Source organism: Ochotona curzoniae, unplaced genomic scaffold (genome assembly GCF_017591425.1).
Source record: "Ochotona curzoniae isolate NIBS_2020 unplaced genomic scaffold, NIBS_Ocur_1.0 contig_4064, whole genome shotgun sequence".
In the NCBI taxonomy this organism is placed as follows: Eukaryota; Metazoa; Chordata; class Mammalia; order Lagomorpha; family Ochotonidae; genus Ochotona; species Ochotona curzoniae.
The window spans coordinates 6124050-6146383 of record NW_024466107.1 but is presented as its reverse complement, the minus strand read 5'-3'; the positions used below and the strand labels follow the sequence as shown (position 1 = coordinate 6146383).

The window sequence follows — 22334 nt, the reverse complement described above, 5'->3', positions numbered from 1 at the left end:
GAGCCTACAGGTTCTGCAGCTCTGACCTGGGAGGTCTCTGATTCCAAGACAGTTGTGTTTGCAGTGACCCAGCTCCTTAGCAGGACCCACTATTCTTGGAAATCATGACAGCTGTTTGCCCAACGTTCTGGATTTCTACCCGCAAAACCAGTTCCATTGAGTGTGGAGCGTCCCCGTTGAGTCTCTGCGACCACAGATCACCGTTCAAGGCTCTTATGGGTTGGCCTGCCACCTGTACTTTCCTGTGCTTGTGGCTCTGCTCATTCTTTCTCCCCTGGTCTCTGCTGAAGCAGACCACAGAGGCAGCCTTTAGGATGTCTCAGTCCTTATCACTGGTGTCCTGCACTAGAAATCTAAAGTCACAGGCATGTTCTGGTTGTTTCTGCTGGGAGTAAGACCATGTCCACGAGGAAAGGCATGTCTTTTCTAAGTAAAAGGAAACATAATCACCTTACTCAACTCGTAAATACATTTTGAAGTCTTTAACAAATATTTACTATTCCCTTAGTTTGACTTGAAAAAGGGGAGGTTTAAATGTCTACTGTGTCCAAACATAGCTGCGAATTTGTGTCATCATTTAAGCTTTCATTTTGGGCTATGCTATTTTTTCTTCTAGGTGTGGCCAGGCATTCTTATAACATTATTAACCCCTTTATGAGGTCTGGAAACACAACTGTGCATCCTGAGAATCCTTCAGGGTAGAATTAGTTTCCTGTCTTGAAACTGAGGGAGAACGAGGGAACAAGTCACGACCTGCAGGTCACTAACTCTCCTTGCTAACATCAAGTGAAACCTACTCATTTCAAGTGTCCTATATCAGCCACTTCCGAAAACAACAACCGAAAGATCTAGAGCTTACAGCAAATTTTAAGACAAGAGTGCATGCGCTTGGCAACAATCTTTTACATTTACCAACTTGTTATTGAATAATTAGGCTTAACTTACCTAACAGGCTAGAAAGATTGGACAAGTGTGGCCATTGTCTCAAGTCATGGTCTGTCAATGAGGAATCCTGGAAGTTAAACTGGACTTCGTAGGAAGCAGTGAGTATTCTAGCACCTCGTTATATATATATATATATATTTTGGAACAATGCAATGTCTTTACAACCCATAACCAACATTCCACACACATGCAATTTGCTTGATCAGAAAATTCAAGCAAAAACCTGTCAATGACTTAAAAAACAACTATTTTTAATTTCTTTTTACTAACAGATTTAAAGCAACCTATCATATTTATTTAAGTTACATGAATGAAAAAAAAAGTTTTTTGGTTAACTTAATAGTTTTAATTTATATGAGTACTTTTTTTTTTTAATCTATAGGTCAACCAACCACAGAATGTAGACAATACAACATACACACACATGCATAACTTACATTACAAGGCAGAACAATAAAAACAGTTTTGGTAACGACTTTCTAAAATATTTAATTGCTTTTAAAAATTGTCATCAGTTGATTAGAATTACTTCTTGCTGTTAATAATCTGAAGTGGCCATATGCTCTCAGTTGGAACCTGTACGCCATTGCTGAACTTTAGACTGTTACCAAGTTGTCTCAAAGTATTACATTCACTGGAAGTCACAAAACAAACAAACAAACATCTTTGGAACCTAGAAGAGGGAACAATCAAAGATGGATACACAGAACCAACAGTATTTTAATTCATAGGAGCAGGTTTTGAAGAGTTTTGAAATCTCTTATCTAGTTCTCTAATTTTAAAGTTAGTAGAAAACCTATGCTGAGAAACAATTTGTTAGAGTTGTTTGTAATAAATCGTGTTTCTAAAGAAGAATACAAAACTGTGAATGATGAAACATTTTAAATAGCCATGGTTAAAACCATAAAACTTACTTCACAAGAAGAGGCACCTGCTTACTCCACACGGTGTTTTAGAAAGAACTAGAAGAGACTTAGACACTCTTGTCTCTCTTAGGCCTCTGGGGCTAAGATAACCATTGTGACTATTAACAACACACGTGATTAGACTTCTGTAACTTTTGAATATTTGTGCCAGCAACATTTTATATTAGCACAACTTTTACCTTCACGTGTTGACAGTAACTTCCGCACAGTCCAAATAGCCAAAGTAGTGATTAGCTCTACAAGCTGCGAGACAGCCCTCGACATTCTTAGGAGCCTAGCTGGAAATATCAAAGATCAAATTTGGAACGTTGGCTTTCTGAATTCCTGTTCAAGGTGCCAAGAAGGTTCAAAATACCCGTTTGAAATAAGATCCCCTAGCATCAGGACACAGCATAGACCCAATTTGTTAAAAGGTGATCAAATACTTAAAATAAGTAGGTAGTCAAACAAACTCTTAAACTCCAGCTGTTTTTATGCAATTAGATTCTAGCAAGAGATAAACGTAGAAAGATGACCTTTATAGAATGCAAAAGGCATGTTTCCTTGGTCAGTTGCCAAGATGGGAAATTAAAATCTTGAATTTCAGAGTTAGCTCATGAAATTATCCATCCCATAACTTATAATAATTTAAGTGTCCGAACTGGAAATTTACTGGAGCTTGTTAGAAAATTCAGAGTCACCAATTAAACACCTATTAAAATAAGATTTTATAGTTTTTTAAAACAGATCTGAAAGTTGGAGGTCTACCATTGTTAGATATTTGATATTACAAGTGCAAACATATCTGAATGACTTAAGACATTGAGATGGTAATGAATACCTCAGCTTCATCTGAATTATTTATCTTTAGACCCAGATTGCATTTTCAGAATTTTCACTAGCTAATAAGGTAAATATAACACTCCCTAATCTTCAAACACATACCTTAATCCATCTAAAAAACAAGTTGAAGCAAATCACCCAAGATCCATGACAGCCATGTGGGCCAACAGCCATCTGGGTTGATGCAAAATTATAGATTCCCTATAGCAGCATGTAAGCTCCTATAGGTAGGATTTTATGAATTCAATGCTTTAATTTTTTTATACAGCTCTAACTGGTAAACAGTGACACATATGTGGACAGAACACATTAAGCAGTGACTTCATGTATCCATATTGCAAAGAGGCAGAGTGACCCTAACATAAACAATTATTTTTTTCTTTCTTATTCTCTGTTGCTTTCTTTTTTATTTTTTTGGTGGTGGTGGTGGGGGGTGATAAGATTTATTTATTTTTATTGGAAAGGCAGATTTCCAGAGTGAAGGAGAAAGATCTTCCATCTGTGGTTACTCCTCCAGTGATCACAATGGGCAGAGCTGAGAAGATTCAAAGCCAGAAGCCAGTAGCTTCTTCCGGGTCTCCCATGTGGGTGCGGGGTCCCAAGGCTTTGGGCTGTCTTCTACTGCTTTCCCAGGCCACAAGCAGGGAACTGGATGGGAAACAGAGCAGCTCTGAAACAAACCTGTGCTCATATGGCATCCCAACCCTTGGAGGCAGACAATTAGCCAATTGAGCCATGTCACCAGGCAGAACAATTATTTTTCAAATACAACAGGTGCAGCAAGGGGTAGGACTTAACCCTTTTGGCCATTCTACCAGCACAACAGAATCCATTGATGACGGATTTTAGGTTATGAAAATATGTCAGTTATCTGTCTTGTTGGAGTCCAGGGGTCCCAGGTATCCACTTTGAAGTTTCAAGGCCAGAGACTGAGTTTATTATTAAGGTAGCTTTTCCAGCTTCTAGAGGTCATTTTCTCAAGACTCAATTCTAGGATGTCTCTGCATCAATCTTTAGACCAAGGTCTGAGTGCCAAAGTACTGCTCGATGTCCTGGCGGCCTATTGTGGGTGCCTCCTTCCTTTCTGGAATCATCATTCAAGCCTTGGGCTGTGGAGCCCCTACACTGAATCTCAGTAGGGTGAGAATGTCCCAGGAAGGTGCCCCAGGGCCAAAGAAGAAGAACCAGCTGTGGCATCCTAAAGTTGCCTTCAGTCTGGAAAGGGTCGGCGGATGTCTGCTGCCATCCTGAGCTTTCCAGGAGGTGACACTCGTCAAACAGACTGCACACTGCCCCATGTGTCCCTGCCTAGCCCCTCTCCCTCCATGCACAACCTACAATGTCCAGCTTACCTAACGACCCTATGTCTTTGATTTAGGAATATTTTGAAACATATGCCTGCCCACTCACTGCCTAATAATCCTGTTAGTTAGACACCAGGGAGAATGCGGTGACACAATGCTGTTAGCTTGGCTTAAGAGCCCAACATTTCAGTCTAGAGAGGGCCTAATATGGTAAGCCGAGAGTGCAGACTTAAAGAACCCTCTTACCTGGGAACATCCTTTGCTCAAAGGCATCATCAAATGACCATCCCCTTCTCTCCCAGTGCTGATGTAGTTTAACAGCAACAAGCTGCCTTCACAGCCTTCCCCATTCCTGTGTGGACACAGGAGAAAGAAGCCTGAGACATTTATCTCACTGGCCATCTGAACCTCGACCCTCTGCACTCTAAGCCGAGGCCCATATGGGCATGCATCCCCCTCAATTATCTAGACAACAATGAAAACAAAGTTGGGCCCGGCATGGTGACCTATCGGCTGAGGTCCTTGCCTTGAACACACCGGGATTTCATATGGGCTCCGGTTCTAATCCCAGCGGCCCTGCTTCCTATCCAGCTCCCTGTTTGTGGCCTGGGAAAGCAGTGGAGGACGACCCAAAGCCTCGGGACCCTGTACCCACGTGGGAGACCTGGAGGAAGTTCCTTCCTGGCTTCGGATCTGTGCAGCACCAGCTGTTGCGGTCACTTGGGGAGTGAATCATCAGATGATCTTCCTGTCACTCCTCCTCTCTGTAATCTGACTTTGCAAGAAAAAAAAAAATAAATCTTTAAAAAAAATTTAAAGAATCCCATATAGTCAGTAGGTAAGAGACCAAGGTGGTCTTAGCTCAACTTGAAAACCTGAGGATTTTATTCTTCCTCTCTGGAGGAGAGGTGGTTTGTCGGAATTGACAGCAAACGAGGGAATTCAGCAGCCAACCCTAGATATCTGGATTTTTGCTTAGAAACCTCCTGGCATACTTACACTAGGGACAACAGTTCCTGATAAAAACTCTCCTCCCCTGGGAACTGAAAGCCTCAACTGTGCCTAAACACTTATAAGAGACCCTAAGTGCAGGTATGAGACTTGAAGATGCCGTGAAGACAGGGGCCAGAGACAGAATTCTGAGTTGTGGCCACACAGGAATGCGGCTGGCGTTTTTGTCAACGCCCTTGGGGAAGCTAGAGGGACTTCCTAAGGTCCATGGTTGCCGTCTGGAAAGGAAGACGGAGATGATAGGAACACAGACAGGAGCCTGGCGCGACGGTGGCCTCTTACTCATCGCTCGGACAGGAGAACCTGGTTGAGCTCCAGCCGTGTTACTGGAGAACTGGTGGTCTGAGTCTGGGGTCGTGTCGTGGTGTCCACAGCTTACGCGACCTGACAGAATCGGGGCAAGAAGTGAAGTTTTAGTGAAGCAAGAGAGACTCCGAAAGGATGGGCGGGTAGAAAAGAAAAACAAAAAATCAATACAAAGCCAAACCAACAATGGAGTCCATGTATATCACAGTGCTGGGTGTGCCAGCACTGTGGCCCGGCGGGTACTGGCACCACCTGCGATGGGACCACTCTGCGTGTCACTCAGCTGCTCCAGCACCCTGCTTGTGGCCTGAGGGGACAGTAGAGGATGACCCAAGAGCTCGGGACCCGCACCCGCGTGGGAGACCCCGAGGAAGCTCTGGGCTTCAGCCCGGCTCGCCGCCGGCTGCTGTGGCTACCTGGAGCTGTGCCTTTCAGAGCAACCACTCCGCAAGAAAAGAAAAATCCAGGACAGCACATTATGAAAAACTGTTTCACAATGACTCAAGATGATTATTTTTAAACGCGCCCCTTCGAAAGGCTTAGAGTTGAGGTGGTGGAACTGACAGGACACTGGGAAAAGAATATATATATATCACATATATACACATACACATATATATGTATGTTTGGATTTTTAAGTTTCTTCCAAGATTAAATGCAAGCGACCCCGAAAGAGACCGGGCAGGAGTTTGCAGGAGGCGCACGAACCAGCGCCGCCCAAAAGAACGCCTCCATTTCCGTCAGGCGCGCTTTCTCTTGGTAAAAGCCCGGCTGTTTTCAAACCGCGTTGAGCGCCCCGATTGGCCACTCGCGGGCACCCCGAGCGGCGCGTGCGGCTCTGATTGGTTGGTTTCCCCGTCTGTCTCTGTCAGCCCCGCCCAGCTAGGGAATTCAAGGGAAGCCTGAATTCAGGGAAACGGGCGCTAAACCGGAGGAAGATTCTGAGGAATTGCCTGGGCATCTTTGTGACTAAAACACCGCAGACCTTGTTAATATTTAACATGTAGCCGCAAACATACAGCGTCCCGTCGCCCGTTACTTCTGAAAAGCTGTTAAGTCTCTAAAGCAAATGTCCGGCTGGCCGAGCGCAGGCTTCTTCAGCACTCCCGTGTCAGGAAGCGAAGGTTCGCTGCCGACTGACAGGCCTAGATTCCCAGAAAGCCGGCAATATTCACAAACGCTTAAAAAAAAAAAAAAAAAAACCAACAAACCGGAACTGAAAAACAGCTCCGGCAATACCGAAAGCGGTTTTTACAATTTAGCTGATAACCACCAACGCCCAAGGCAGCCGCAGCCCAAATGCCTGGCATAGGGGCTAGTCCAGGATAGCACACCGCCTGCCCATTCCACTAGCAGACGGCACAGAACGCGGCTAGGTAACAAAGCAACAGAGCCCGACACCTCGGGGTTCTCGAACACTCATCCCTGCCAGAACAGTAAGGGGCGATTAGGAAACTGCCAACCTCACTTCAAGCCGACAACACCGACACATTCAACATCCCCAACCCCAGAGCTAAGTGCCAACAGCTCTTCCTCTGAAAGCGTGGTGGCTCTGAAAAGAGCCTTTGGGTCTGCAGCCGGCGTCTCCGGGTCTCCAGGAGCGTCTACTTGGAGCTGGTGTACTTGGTGACGGCCTTGGTGCCCTCGGACACGGCGTGCTTGGCCAGCTCGCCGGGCAGCAGCAGGCGCACGGCCGTCTGGATCTCGCGGGACGTGATGGTCGAGCGCTTGTTGTAGTGCGCCAGGCGCGACGCCTCGCCCGCGATGCGCTCGAAGATGTCGTTGACGAACGAGTTCATGATGCCCATGGCCTTGGACGAGATGCCCGTGTCCGGGTGCACCTGCTTCAGCACCTTGTACACGTACACCGAGTAGCTCTCCTTGCGGCTGCGCTTGCGCTTCTTGCCGTCCTTCTTCTGCGCCTTGGTCACCGCCTTCTTGGAGCCCTTCTTCGGGGCAGGGGCCGACTTCGCCGGTTCGGGCATGATGAGACACGCGCAGTTCGTCACAACACAAGACTGCGAGCCGCCTGCCTCACGCCCGCTTTCATATAGCTTTCCTTATGCAAATAAGGTGCAGCGAGGGCGCTGTGTCTGATTGGCTGGTAGTCGCACATCAGTGTGGCCCAATCAGGACGCGGGAATGGCAACGTCGCGTTCCCATTGGTCCAAATGAAAAGGCGGCGGCAGCCAATGGGACGCCTTGTTTTTCGCGCCCCGCGGTGTGTATAAGGGCGGCTGTTGGCGGTTTGCTGCAGCACCGAGTGTGTGTCGTGCTGTTTCGTGGCGATGTCCGGACGCGGGAAGCAGGGCGGCAAGGCGCGCGCCAAGGCCAAGACTCGCTCCTCCAGGGCCGGGCTGCAGTTCCCCGTGGGCCGCGTGCACCGGCTGCTGCGCAAGGGCAACTACGCCGAGCGCGTGGGCGCCGGCGCGCCCGTCTACCTGGCGGCCGTGCTCGAGTACCTGACGGCCGAGATCCTCGAGCTGGCGGGCAACGCGGCGCGCGACAACAAGAAGACGCGCATCATCCCGCGACACCTGCAGCTCGCCATCCGCAACGACGAGGAGCTCAACAAGCTGCTGGGCAAGGTCACCATCGCGCAGGGCGGCGTGCTGCCCAACATCCAGGCCGTGCTGCTGCCCAAGAAGACCGAGAGCCACCACAAGGCCAAGGCCAAGTGAAGCGCACCTCCTACCGACCACCCCTAACCCAAAGGCTCTTTTCAGAGCCACCCACATGTCGCTCAAAAAGAGTTGTGATTCTTTCATAATGTTTTAAATGTACTCGTTTCTATTTTGCGTATGTCCCTGAGCAAAAGTTGGATAAATAATGCTAACAGGTAGTCCAATAACGGTAGCAGGGAATTTAGTCAAGCCGTCAATAGAACTTCCTTTCTCTTGTTGTCCTGTTTTCAGATATATTTTGTCTGTTGAAATAAAAGCCCAAGGTGCTTTACTTGGCAGCCCTGTTTTCCCCAGGAATTTAGTGCTAACCCTTCACGGGAGACAGCATTAAGGAACCGTCCAGAACAGGCGGATTGCTGAAGATTCCCAGACACTTCTCAGGTTGAGTTCTGTATTTAATCGCCTCTTCGATGTTTGTTTTTGTAAAAGTGTATAAGTATTAACATATGAAAGTATCCGTTGCACTGCAGTAGTTTCACCAAACTAGCAGTGGGGTTTCCTGCAAGACGGGGTGAATTGGTCGTTAAAATGTGAAGCCTTGCGGTTATATATTTCGTTGATTTTTCATCAAAGATTTTTAATGACTTAGAGGATACACACAATTTTTATTTTCTGTTTCCACACTGTACACATAGATTTCCAGGATACAATGTTATTTAAAAAGCAATGGCAGTGCTTCAGCAGGGGAAACACGAAGTGTTGGGCAAATCTGGTAGGTCCATGAGGAAAGCGTTAAATTGTATCATGTGCTATGACCTCGTAAACTCAGGACTGCAGCAGAAGTGATCAGAACGCGATCAGCATGAGGAGAGGGAAGCGCCCCCGGGTCCAGCAAGCTTCCCAGCGAGGCGGGAGAGGTCGGCGCTGGGCGCTCCCGCCTGCTGCTGTCTCCGCCCCTTGGGGGCGTGTCCGCCGTGCTGCTCTCACTCAGGTCCGCCGAGCGCTTATAAAGGCGCGGCTGGGCGCGAGGAAGGCCGTGTTGGCTGTGGGTGTGTGACTGCTGAAGATGTCTGGTCGCGGCAAGGGCGGCAAGGGCCTGGGCAAGGGCGGCGCCAAGCGCCACCGCAAGGTGCTGCGCGACAACATCCAGGGCATCACCAAGCCCGCCATCCGCCGCCTGGCGCGCCGCGGCGGCGTCAAGCGCATCTCGGGGCTCATCTACGAGGAGACGCGCGGCGTGCTCAAGGTCTTCCTGGAGAACGTCATCCGCGACGCCGTCACCTACACGGAGCACGCCAAGCGCAAGACGGTCACGGCCATGGACGTGGTCTACGCGCTCAAGCGCCAGGGACGCACGCTCTACGGCTTCGGCGGCTGAGCTGCTCCCTTCCTTCACTGCCTTTAGAAGATTGTTCACACAAAGGCCCTTTTCAGGGCCTGCCAAGTTTTCATGTGAAAGAGCCGTTCACACTTCTAACTGGGGCTTTTCATGAAAGTTCTTGCTTTGTTACTGCTTCTTTTCGACTGTTTTGGTAGGAACCCTGCGGTTGTAAGCCATACGTCAGTTCTGTGGCTCCACAACCTTCTGATTAGGTTGTTGTTGCTCCATGGCAAATAGGTCATTCGGTCGCATTGATCTGCCAGGGCCATTTCCGTCCGTGTATGGAACGTTGCTTCCTTAGTTGTGCTGATGTGTAGGGTGCATACATTTCTGACCCTAGTCGTGATTGGTCCTTAGAACTTTCCTGAAGTTCTTTGTTCTACTCCTTTCTCAAAGTTTTTCAAATACCTTCCTGACAGTTCCCCTGCCGCTTGAGTGTCGCGCCCCGGCAGGCTGCATGGCGAGCAGTGGCTCACCCCCTCCGAGTGTGGAGCAAGAGAGGGTCAAGTCAGGGGGCAGACCCACATTCTATTGCTCTGCTCCATTGCTGCCCAGACAGGCGCAGTGTCTGGTGCAGCTCCCATTCTCGTGGTCCTCCCTGTAGCAGTCTGTTGCAGCTAACGTTGGCAGATCCAAAGTTCTCCTGTCGGGCTCGCTATCAGGCTTGTGGTGCGACCTAATGTGGTCCACCTCTTAGCTATTTAAGTTTTTTTAATTCAGACCCAGTAGCTTTCCGTAGTCAAGGTGGTGGGTAAAAGCTACTGCGCTGGATAGGTGGTGTAAAGAAAGCATTTAGAAGTTTTGTGTCTTAACATGTTAAGTGGAAAAGTATTAATTACCAAAATTGTTAGTAGTCAGCCGTTTGGGTTATTTCAGAGGCCCAGTCTGGTGAAAGGATGTTCCTCCTGGCTTCAGTCACATTTCTGCAGCGAGTGCAGTCATGTTTGACAGCATCTCGGACAGAGTTAACTCCTTGCAAGTGAGCACAAGAAAGAAGGTATGGAGCAGGCCAGGTTACACTACCTGCTGGCATATGTGCGGCTCAGTTCCAGGGGCCAGTTCATAACACCCACTGGCAGATCTGAGAACCAGGACGGGGGCAGGACGAAACAGGCCTGGCTGCAACATCAGCCAGTTCACATTGTGCCTGGGACTGGGGTCTGGCTGGTCCTGGTGAGGCTGCAGCTCCCACCAGTGTGAAATGGAACTGGGGATACGCCGGGCCAGGCCACAGCACCACCAGCAAATGCGGAGGTGAGAGAGGCCATGCCAGACTGGGCCGCAGCACCCACCAGTGCACATGAGACCCGGGTGGGAGGGCTGTGAGCTTGGTAGGGAGGCAGCACTGGCTCTCCTGCTGGGCCACTGCACTGGGTGCAGACCAGGTCTGGGCAGGGATGCAACACCTGTTGGCTCGCATGTGAACTGGGTTATGGAGAGGAACCGACTGTCTCCACTGGTGTATGCATGAGCCAAAGTAAGCGCAGGCTGGTCAGGCTTGTCACAGCATCAGCTAACAAGTGCTGGGACAGGGGTCAAATCCTGTCAAGCTAGACTGCAGAACCATCTGGAGAGTACAAGATTAAGGACTGGGTGTGGGCCCAGAAAGGGAAACTGTGGGCACCTCCCTGATGTGCTTCAACTCCCACTGGTGAGCATGAGAACCAGGACTGCGGGAGGGTCTGGCTAGAGAGACGGTGGGACCCATAGGCATGAGTGTGGGCTGGACAGTAGGGCTGGTTGGGTTGAACTAGGCTTCAATGCCCATTGACATGTATGAGAGCTGAATGGGATGTGGGACAGACTGGACCAGTCTGTTGTACATGCTGGCAAGCATAGCAACCGTGGCTGGGGGCAGGCCTGGCAAGGGTTATTGGTGGGTTGCTCTGATTAGGCTGCAGTTACAAAGGCAGGTGAATCCACCCACAGAGGAAAACCTGTTGTGCCTCATTCCCCAATTCCATGAGTGACTACAGAGAACCTGTTAAGTTTTTACAACTGGAAAAAGTAAAAGTATAAAATTCCCACCCTGCCATATCTTATTGCCAGTTAGCAATGTCTGAGCCACAGGCGCTTTTCCCGGCTGCCCTTCGCAGGCCTGTGCCCGCCGGGCCTGCCCTTTCCACCGGCTCCTTGGCACTTCCTTGTTGGACAGCACTGTCCTGGTTCTCTGACTCATCTCTCCACATGTTTCCTTTTCGACTTTTTCGTTTAAGATTCATTTATTTTTATTAGAAAGGCAGATGTACAGAGAGAAGGAGAGACAGAGAGGAAGATCATCTATCTGATGATTCACTCCCCAAGTGGCTGCAATGGCCGGTGCTGCACCTATCTGAAGCCAGGAACTTCTTTCCAGGCCTCCCACGTGGGTGTAGAATCCCAAGGCTTTGGGCTGTCCTCGACTGCTTTCCCAGGCCACAAGCAGGGAGCTGGATGGGAAGTGGAGCTGCCGGGATTAGAACTGGCACCCATATGGGATCCCGGGTGCGTTCAAGGCGAGGACTTTAGCCACTATGCTATTGCCCCGGGCCTGCCTTTGTCGATTTTTAAAAAAGGTTTATTTTTATTGGAAAGTCATATATACAGAGAGGAGAAGAGACAGAGAAGGAGATCTTCCATTTGTTGATTCACACGCCAAGCGGCCGCAATGGCCAGAGCTGCATTGATGTGAAACCAAGAGCCAGTAGCCTCTTCTGGGTCTCCCACATGGGTGCATGGTCCCAAGGCCTTGGGCCATCCTCCCTTGCTTTCCCCAACCGCAAGCAGGGAACTGGATGAGAAGTGGAGCTGCTGGGATTTGAACCTGCGGCTATTATAGGCTCTCAGCACATTCAAGATGAGGACTTTAGCTGCTAGGCCACCACTCTGGGCCCGAGGCCAATTTTTTAAAAAGATTTATTTATTTTTGGTGGAAAGGCAGATTTACAGAGAGATGGAAAGGCAGAGAAAAAGATCTGCTGGTTCATTGCTCAAGTGGCAGCAATGGGTGAAGTTGAGCTGATCCAAAGACAGGAGTCAGGAATTTCTGGATCTCTGACATGGGTGCAGGGTCCCAAGGCTTTGGGCCCCCCCTACTCTTTCCCAGGCCATAAGCAGGGAGCAGCTAAGCCCAAACAACCCTCACCCACTCTAATTTTTGTTTGCACCAGGAAGAACAGTCAGCCCAGCCTGGCTCTTCCTTGACCTGGCTCATATGAGGCACGTAGGTGTTATACCCCTGCCTGGTCTGATCTGCCCCCATTCCAACTCATGCTCCCCAGTGGGACTGACTGCCCAGCAGGGGAGACCTCCACATTTCCCCTACCAGCTTTGCCCCCTTCCCTCTGTTCTCACGTGTGCAGGTTGGGTGCTGCGGCCCAGTCTGGCATGGCCCGCCTCTCCTCAGCACTTGCTAGTGGGTGTTGTAGCCTGGCCTTGCCTGGCCCACCCCCAATTCCAGCTCATTCTGGTGACAACCACAACCTAGCCCAGCCAAGAAGACACCCTGTCCTAGCTGTAAAGTGCACTGATATGTGTTGCGTCCAAACCTGGCATGACCCACACTCTGTTCTAGTGCTTGATTCGCCAGTGGGTGATGTGAACTGGTTCAGCCTGGTCCTCCCACCCCCGACCCTGCCAAGTGTATGATGTACCTTTCCCTGGCCTGGTCTGGACTGCTCCCTATTGTGGTTCTTGCACTCACCTGCAGGGATTGTGTCCCAACAGAGGAGTTGCCCAAGCTCCTCCATCAGAACCTCTCTCAGTGCCAGATCATGTGCATACCTGTGGGTCCATGGGCCAGCCCTACCTAGTCCACCTCCTGTCCTGGCAGGAACAATGGCCTTTCCTGACTGACCTTCACTCCATTCCAGTTCTTACTGTTGGATGTTTCAGCCCAAGGCTCGTCCACACCCAGACACAGCTCACACATGGCTCAATAGGGGCAGAGACCTAGCCTAACCTGTCCTCCACCCACTCTGGTTCTCCAGGGCACCAATTGGTGCGGACTCTAGCCCAGTTCGGTGCTCCCAACCTCAGTCCACACTTGTGCCGAGGGAGACTGCAGCCATATCCAGACCAGAACACAGCTCCCCGCTTTTACCAGCGTGAACCTCAACCCAGCCAGGGTGTCCTCTTAGTTCCCCAACCAGCTCGGTCCCCAGCCATAATAGATCTTGTGCGTGCCAGTGGCTGACCCAGCTTGGCATGGCCCTCCTGTGCCTTGGCCTTTGCCTTAGATGCTGTAGCCTGGTCTGACCTGGCCTGCCTCTACCCACCCCCCCATACTGCCCTAGTCCCGATTCTCGCTGGTTGGTGATGGAACCTGGCGCTGCTCAGTCTATTACCATCCTTGGCTCATGCAAACCAGTAGTTTAAGAACCTAGCTCAGCATGACCTGTGCTCCAGCCTGGTTTCGGTTCTTGCTGGTGAGCTAAGGTTTGCTCGACCTTGCCTGGGGTGCCCCCTTCCATAACAAACCCACACATTAGCCAATAGTTAGAGCTACTTTGCCCAGCTTGCCTGACCCTCAGGCCTGGGCCATGTGATCACCTGTGGGAGTTTATGACCCCTAGGGGAGTTTGTCTAATTCCCCCAGCCACTCAACCCACTCCCAGACCCAGGCCTCATAAATGCCAGCTGGTGCTAGGGCCTTGTCCAGCATTGTCTGCCCTTCCATCTTGGCCTTGCACGAGCTGGTGAACATGGTGGCCCAACACGCCCGGCTCCACACACACACCCTGCTTAAGGACGCACATGTGTGTGCTGCAGCCTGGATTTACTCGGACTGTTATTAGCTCCTGTACCCATGAGTGATGGCAGATTTCATGGTCACACCTAGCTCAGCTCATCTCTTGAACTAACGAGCGGGACTTGCATTTCCACAGGGTTTGACCCACATATCTCCCACGGAATCTACCCCTGAGCCTGGTTCTCTCATGCGCTGGTTAGTGTCATGACCCTGCCTGATGTGACCTGTCCCTGTGTTGACTTTCCGTCAGGTACTAGGATCTAGTCCTGCTACAGAGGCCCCAGCCCTAGCTTTAATGAGGACTGGCGTGTGGTGCTCGGCAATGTTACTCACGACTCACATGTAGGCTGGTGTATCGGACTCTCCCCTCCAAACCACCAGGTCTCAGTCCCCACGCTTACCTACAAGTACAGTGACCGTCATTGGGAGTCCCTCAGGGCTTATTCCTTACCTACACACACAATGACCTTATCCACGGATGTCACTAGCGGACAGTTCCACACCCCAAAGCCCCAGAGCTCGCTGGCAAACCACCTGTGGTTAGAGCCCGGCGTCAATTGGCACAGTGGCTGCTCAAAACCCCAGGACTGGCTGTGGCAGCCGTGGCTGTGACCAGGACCACACTGAGTCGGATCTGGCTTGGCAGGTGTCAGCATCCAGCAAGGATCAAAGTCCCCAAACACAAATTCTTGAATGACAATGTTTTGGCTGACTCGCTGCGGCTGATATAATCTCAACTGTCATCGTTTCCAGCAAATAAGGATTTTTAACCTACTTGGGGGGTTAAGGGCCTGCTAGCTTGTTCACATTTACAAAAGATGCTGCATAGCAGACTTCTGTGCTTTAGTGGTTGACAAAGTTGTCAAAACCTAGAAAACTAAACGTGGAAAAACTGCTGATGCTAAAAATGCTGATACAGCAGTTCGAATATCCAAGCAACCTTAAGCGACTTCTCAAATAAAGATTCAGCTGCGAGCCCTGCTAATACAACCAACTCATGAATTTCACAATGCCAATACAAGAACATGGATTCATACAATGTTTAGCTCTCCCAAGAGTGGGTGGGCGGCCCTGAAAAGGGCCTTTTTGTGAACAATCTTCTAAAGGCAGCGAAGGAAGGGAGCAGCTCAGCCGCCGAAGCCGTAGAGCGTGCGTCCCTGGCGCTTGAGCGCGTAGACCACGTCCATGGCCGTGACCGTCTTGCGCTTGGCGTGCTCCGTGTAGGTGACGGCGTCGCGGATGACGTTCTCCAGGAAGACCTTGAGCACGCCGCGCGTCTCCTCGTAGATGAGCCCCGAGATGCGCTTGACGCCGCCGCGGCGCGCCAGGCGGCGGATGGCGGGCTTGGTGATGCCCTGGATGTTGTCGCGCAGCACCTTGCGGTGGCGCTTGGCGCCGCCCTTGCCCAGGCCCTTGCCGCCTTTGCCACGACCAGACATCTTCAACAGTCACACACCCACAGCCAACACGGCCTTCCTCGCGCCCAGCCGCGCCTTTATAAGCGCTCGGCGGACCTGATTGAGAGCAGCGCGCCGCCTTTCCCTGTTCAGCTTCTGCTTTCAGCGGCAGGGAAAGAAAGGGGCGGGGCTGATACGCCTGTTTAGCATGAAGCCTCCTGATTGGAGCGTTTTCTGCGCCTTCGGCTCAGCGCAGTTCCTGAGTCTAACCTGCGTTGTGCTTGTCTGTGGAGTTGGGGGAGTATTAGAGATGGTACCTTTGAAAACGTAGGAAAATTTTTCAAGAATTTATTAAGGATTCATCTCCTGTCTCCTGCCCATTGTGCAGTAATTGCGAAGTTCCTATGCCAGGTATTCCTGTTTGTGCAACAGGTGGACCCTTATTAAGCATTCCGGTTTCCACGTGGCTCGCAATTTTTTTTAATTAATCATGCTTGATAATAAGTGCGAAAAGCCTTTACACGTGTGTGTTAGCGATTTTACTTGGAATTTTAAAATAATCTTTTAAATTTATTTTTATTGGAAAGCAGATATACAGAGAAGAGGAGAGTCAGAGAGGAAGATCTTCTGACCAATGGTTCACTCCACAGGTGCACAAATGCTGGAGCTGAGCCAATCCGAAGCCAGGAGCCAGGAACCAGGAGCCTCTTCCTGGTCTCCCATGTGGGTGCAGGATCCCAAGATTTGGCCTGTCCTCGACTGCTTTTGCAGGCCTCAGGCAGGGAGCAGCTGCTAGTCTGTGAATCGGTATCTGTTTGGTTGGACAGAGCTTCCATGGAGACTTACTGCCAGGTGGATTAAAAAGGGAGTGAGATCGTGTCCCGATATACTGGAGAAGCACAACTTGACTAGTCAGTTCACTAGTGGCATCCTTTTCCTAGGTGATTTCCTGTGTCTCTCACCAAAAAAATAAATCCTGCTGCTTTCTCCACGGCCACAGGTTTCCCTACAGCACCCTGTCGGGCTGGGGCGTGTGGTTATCTCTTCTAGGTCAGTGGGGTCTGTAGGGCACCCCACTTATTTTTCTTTTGCTCATGTTAGTTAACTGGTGCACATCCGATTTTCCCTGCAATCCAGCAGCTTGTTTAAACAAATGTACTATGTCACACGTGGTTGTGAGGTCAGACCTTTAGAGTGGCTGCCTGATATGGCTCTGGCCATGCTCTCTCAAAGGGGCTGTACTCACCCAAGGCTGCGCTGGAGTGTGGAAAGGCCTGGTTGGTGGGACTAGGCATCTGTGGGCATCTATCTCACTCCCAGAGCGGACTGAAGAAAGCATATTTAGGGCATCGCTGTGGAGCAGCACCCACTTGCGGCTGTCCTCAGGAGAGGCAGCACTGGGCCGGAGGCAGGCTGAGGCTCCAGAAGCCAGCAGCTCTCTGGGGAGAAAAGCACTTGGCATCGTGAAGATTCCTGATTCCTGGCACTGATCTGGGAGCTGACATTTTAAACATGGGAAATAGGCAGCAGTTTGTTGTGACTCTGTTAGCTCTGACCTGATTGAAAAGCTGTTGCTTTTTCTAGTGAATGGTTGGAAATCACTTGAGCCATGCAGTTGTTACCGCAGTTACCTCTAAACAGGAAAAGTAGCCAGTACAATCACATATGTTTAAAGACACAAACTCCTACAAAAGAAATATACTTGATAAAATGCTTAAACTCTGCTTTTGATTAAAGAAAGATACTGCAGTGGTGTCTGCATGGTGGCAGCAGATGCTAATCCTCTGCCAAATAAGCACCTGTTCACATCCCAGCAGCCCCGCTTCCCATCCAGCTCCCTGCCTGTGGCCCGGGAAAGCAGTCGAGGTCGGCCCAAAGCCCTGGGACCCTGGACCTGCTGGGAGACCCGAAAGATGCTCCTGGCTCCTGGCTTCAGATGGGCTCAGCTCCAGCCATTGCGGCCACTTGTGGAGTAAACCAGATCTCTCTGTGTTTCCTCCTGTCTGTAAATCTACTCTTCAAATAAAAACAGAAAAAAAAAAAAAAAAAGAAACTACTAAAAAGATACCAGTATATAGCTCTTATAAAGATAGGAATGTAGGGCCCGGCACGGTGGCGCAAGTGGTTAAAGGTATCGACCCGTTGCGCTCACTTGGGGAGTGAATCATCAGACGGAAGATCTTCCTCTCTGTCTCTCCTCTCTGTATATCCGCCTTTCCAATAAAAAAATAATAAAAATAAATCTTTAAAGAAAAAAAAAGATAGGAATGTAAAAATTATCTGTTAGCTTCAATGAATCATATTGCAGCCTTCCGTCCAGCTGCATGGGTCAGAGTGGACAATTGAAAAGCAAATAGACTTTCTTCCCATAGGTTTTAGTTGAAGGTGACCGTGTAGGTTTCTCAGCAGTACTAACATCCAGTCAGAGAGACAATGTTTCATTTGCCATTTCCTGAATGATGTCTACTCCTGTGGCACGCAAACATTTACAAACTTTGGGGTTTTGCACTGGTGTCACTTAACTTTAGATCAGTGTCTGGCCACACTGCAGCCATTTGTCATTTCATTATCTTGGACTCTTAAAGCTCTTCAGTTACAAACTGCTTGGTTATTCTATGTTAGCCAGAAACATCAATAGAAGCTTAGGAAACTTCATGAAAATAAACATGTCTCATGGTAATGCAGGAAGAGTTGAATATTGTAAATTAATTGGCTAAATTTTTCCATTGAATTTCTGGATGAATAAATGGATGGATGGATGGATGGGTGGATGGATGGATGGTTGGGTGGAACTGAAACATTGACATAAAAAGATCTTTTTATGAAGATGAATTATTATTATTTTTTTTGGCCTGGAATTACTTTCAAGCATAAGAACAGCTAACAATGAAATGAATCATCTTCCAGATCTAAAGTTTGCAGTTATTAAAAAATACTGTTGGCATAAAAATGAAAGTGTAAACACATTCACAACAGATTTTCCTCTTACAGGCATACACTGTGACCCAAAAACCCTGTTTTGCTGCTTGCTGTTTTTTCCCTTTTCCTGGGTGACTCTTTGATGACAGTCACAAATCCAGAGACTTCAGAGAAAAATGACTAGTTGCTTCAAGAGAGTTTTTTACATGATTGTTTTAACCTTCCTTAACTCTCCTGATGATTTTCTGTTATACATTTTTAGTAGGAAATAGCTGCTTCAGTTTAAAGGGGGAAAAAAATAACCTTTCCTTGAAATACTTTTGCAATTGGGTGCCATGCAAAGAAGGAATGGGGGTGCTTTACATGACCTGAATCTTGAAAACATTGCTGGAATCCACCAGGATATGCTGCATGGCACAGCACGCAGAGCAAACCTGACCCTCTGCAGGTTGGCACACACAAGCGTTGCCTACCTGAGGTCACCCTAGGCAAGGATTTTTTGCAGGATTCCTCAGTTACACTGCTGGACTCAGACTCCAGGCACAGGGGAAAAATAACAAGATTTGTGGTCCTACTCTGGAGTGTATGTGTCAGGACTGTGCCTCCTCAGTTGCTGATGCCAAACCAGGGGACAGCATGCCCAGACGCATGTGGGGGACATGACAGCTAGTTCATCTAGGCCAGCAGAGGACATCGAGTGTCTTGGCAGATGATGGAGAGCCAAACTCCTGGCCACGTCTTACAGCTTGTTCCTGGGTCTGTGGAAGCAGTAAGGTAGACTGTCAAATGATAGACCTTGGAAAGACTTTCTCAAGCCTGGTGCAATGAAGCTGACAACGTCTCAGAACTATCAAAATCACGTAAGTACCACCCTCGGAACATTTTTCCCCCCGTTGAAGTCTCTAAGAAGTCATCAAATGACCAGAAACTGATGTGGTTTGACAGCAAAGAACGGCCTCTTGCCTTTCTCTCCCATGGACACAGAAGAGAAAAAAAACATCTGAAATACTTGTCTCACCCACCTTCTCCCATGCCTGATCCTCTCCACCTTAATCAGAGGCCCAAAGGGGCATGCATCTCCCTCAATTATGTAAAAAACAACAAAAACCAGTGCTGGAATTCTCCCCCAAGTCCAACACACTGTCAATCAGGAAACATTAGGTCCAAAATCAATACAATTAAGAACGATGTAAAGTCAGGTCTAGAATTAAGCCATTACGGAATTGGGCTGTTTTAAAGCTCTTTTACTCCTGCTGCAGAGCCCTGGAGGACTCTGCCTGCACAACACTCTACACCTGCATGAACCGAATGCTGGGTTTGGTCTCCATCACACACATTTGTTTCAGTTGCTCAGTTCCAGCTGTATCAAGTATTAGTGGAGCTAACTTTGCTAGTAAGTTCTAAAATTACACAGTAAGTGCAACGTTTCACTTCAATTACTGTGATTCAACGGATCGACTCAGTAACGTGGAGTTACGATTTATAGATATCAAGCTTCATATGTGTGAGAGTACAGTCATTTTGTAGCATTTACAAGATGGTTTCTAAGTGTAAAATCATGGCTTTGAAACAAACTAGACCCTTACTGCTAACTGTCATCGGGCAGAGCTGCCAGAGCGGCCCCTTCCCGGGAAACAGGTCATAGGACCTGGTGTGACATGGTCGCCAAAATCCCTCACCGTCGGCTTCTGTGTCACTTGATTACTGTGAATTGGAAGGCAGTTTCTGAATTTAGTCAATGCTCAAGGAAAGAACTGGACTCCACGTTTTGAAGGGACTGTCAGAGCTTGGGGACCTCTCTCCTAGCCGCTAACTTCAGCTGCCAACGTGCAGGGTTCACCAGTGTGTAACACCCAAACATTACATGCATATGACTATTTTTCTTCCTTTTCTCCAGGTGCTTAAGGCTCACCCAAACTCGTCATCCAGCTTGCCCAAAGGACTCTCAACTGTGAACTGCTGACTTACTTCAGCCTCCATGATTTGAAAACACACACATACACACACACACACACAAACAAAAAACACTATATTTTCAGAGTTAAGCAGTTATGCATGACCTGCCTAGAACACAGAAGCTGCAGATTCACTTAAAAACACGAAAATAATTTAGATGTTGTGATGTGGATTAGCTAAAACAAACCATAGGACCAAGCATGAACTGTGCAAGGTGTCATTTGAGGTGAGGGCCTTGGAAGGCTCAGAGCCTCTGGCATGCTTGAGGGCCTGCTGATCTCGGCAACTTCCGTGTTGTCTGCTCGAGATGTTATTTCTCTAGAAGTGCAATTGCCAATAGTAACCACCCTGCTGTTGTGCCGTAGCAAGACTTGTACACGCACTGCAACTACAAAAATCCCGTTTGACCTTTCCCCTTAGCGCGCTATTCTAGGATAGCTGCCGTCCACTTGCGTCCCCACTTACAATCTTACAAACAGCCGTGGCACACTGGCTCACTTGGTTAACCCCTTCCACGCACTAGGATCCAGGACAGGTGCCTATGTCCCAGTAGCTCCACTTTCCTTCCAGCTCCTTGGAAGAGCAGGTGTCCCTCGGGTTCCTGCGCTCGAGACCAGGAAGTTCCTGGATAAGGGTCAACTCAGCCCTAGCCCTTAAGGAGACTTGAGACGCGGAAATAGCGAAAGAAACTGAGGCTCCCCTTCCTGTTAAGTCGGCCTTCCTGGTAAATCAGGCTTCGTAGACCCAGGTGAGTGGCGGCACTTAGGGGTTGAAGGCAATTAACGCATTTGCGCAGCTGAGACTCAGGAATTGACTACTCACCTAAACCGGGAAATACGAACATGCCACGTAGTTACCAGGCTCTTTTGTGAAAATGAAGGCGGCTCTGAAAAGAGCCTTTGGGGGAAGCGGTGACAAAGTCGCGGGGCTCAAGCCCTCTCGCCGCGGATGCGGCGCGCCAGCTGGATGTCCTTGGGCATGATGGTCACGCGCTTGGCGTGGATGGCGCACAGGTTCGTGTCCTCGAACAGACCCACCAGGTACGCCTCGCACGCCTCCTGCAGCGCCATCACCGCCGAGCTCTGGAACCGGAGGTCCGTCTTGAAGTCCTGCGCGATCTCGCGCACCAGCCGCTGGAACGGCAGCTTGCGGATCAGCAGCTCCGTCGACTTCTGGTAGCGCCGGATCTCGCGCAGCGCCACCGTGCCGGGCCGGTAGCGGTGCGGCTTCTTGACGCCGCCCGTGGCCGGCGCGCTCTTGCGGGCAGCCTTGGTGGCCAGCTGCTTGCGCGGGGCCTTGCCGCCGGTCGACTTGCGAGCGGTCTGCTTGGTGCGAGCCATTGCTGACGCTGTTTGCTAACTCGAGCGAGTGGAGAGCCGAACGCAGCGGCCAATATTTATACTGAGCATCTGCGCCTGGTTGGCTAGAGCGGTTGCAGGCAGGCGTCACCGGATTGGCCCGGAACCCAATCTGTATTTCTCTCCTATCCGCCCCATCTGGTTTTAAATTTCTTTGAACCCTTCGGCCAATCGGGTTCAAGTTCCGCCCGCCCACGCAGAGAATTTTGAAAAGTGGCGCGAATCGTCTTTAGACGCATTTTCGTCGGAGCCTTTTCACTGTAGGGGAACTGCAGCAACACCCTCGTTAGTCTCATTAATTTGGTCTCATACCTGCTTTATTATTTGCCTTTAATGACTGTACCAAGACCCACTAAAAGGATTTTAGAAGTACGTTTGACAGCAAGGAGTGGAGTCTTCACTTCAGAACACAGGAGAATTGAAAACAAAAGACAAAAGACCCTGAAACGCTTAATTATTCGCCTTCCTCCACAGCCTGGCTCGCCCCCATATTAATCACAGCCCAAGCTTGGTATGCTTCCTTCTTAAGTGTTAAACACTATTGCTTAAAACTTAAAATATTATTAACAATTTAATTATGAGTGTTGCAGTGTGATTATTGAAGTGGTACATCAGACATCAGAATGCCAGTTCACGTCTTGGCTCCTGCCTTTTTT

At 49.3% G+C, this 22334-nt stretch overlaps 4 protein-coding genes across 4 annotated transcripts in view; 2 read left to right on the top strand and 2 right to left on the bottom strand.

The window, feature by feature from the left end:
- Positions 1 to 9427, top strand: part of LOC121158978 — a 31199-nt gene extending 21772 nt beyond the window's left edge. Inside the window, exon 4 of the mRNA XM_040983962.1 lies at positions 9005 to 9427. Within this exon, the coding sequence (XP_040839896.1) occupies positions 9005 to 9316 (312 nt within the window). The 3' untranslated portion in view covers positions 9317 to 9427. The remainder of the gene's footprint in view (positions 1 to 9004) is intronic.
- LOC121159076 (histone H2B type 1-C/E/F/G/I) lies at positions 6918 to 7328 on the bottom strand. The gene has a single exon (XM_040984121.1). It carries the CDS (start codon positions 7297 to 7299, stop codon positions 6919 to 6921), a length of 381 nt encoding a protein of 126 aa, XP_040840055.1. The 5' UTR covers positions 7300 to 7328; the 3' UTR covers position 6918.
- LOC121159073 (histone H2A type 1-H-like) lies at positions 7584 to 8017 on the top strand. The gene has a single exon (XM_040984118.1). It carries the CDS (start codon positions 7603 to 7605, stop codon positions 7993 to 7995), a length of 393 nt encoding a protein of 130 aa, XP_040840052.1. The 5' UTR covers positions 7584 to 7602; the 3' UTR covers positions 7996 to 8017.
- Positions 9428 to 15057: 5630 nt separating the features above from the next.
- LOC121159070 (histone H3.1-like) lies at positions 15058 to 21660 on the bottom strand. Its single transcript, XM_040984114.1, has 2 exons — positions 21310 to 21660; positions 15058 to 15487 (listed from the first exon to the last, which is right to left on the bottom strand). Exons 1-2 carry the CDS (start codon positions 21658 to 21660, stop codon positions 15176 to 15178), a joined length of 663 nt encoding a protein of 220 aa, XP_040840048.1. The 3' UTR covers positions 15058 to 15175.
- Positions 21661 to 22334: the final 674 nt, after the last annotated feature.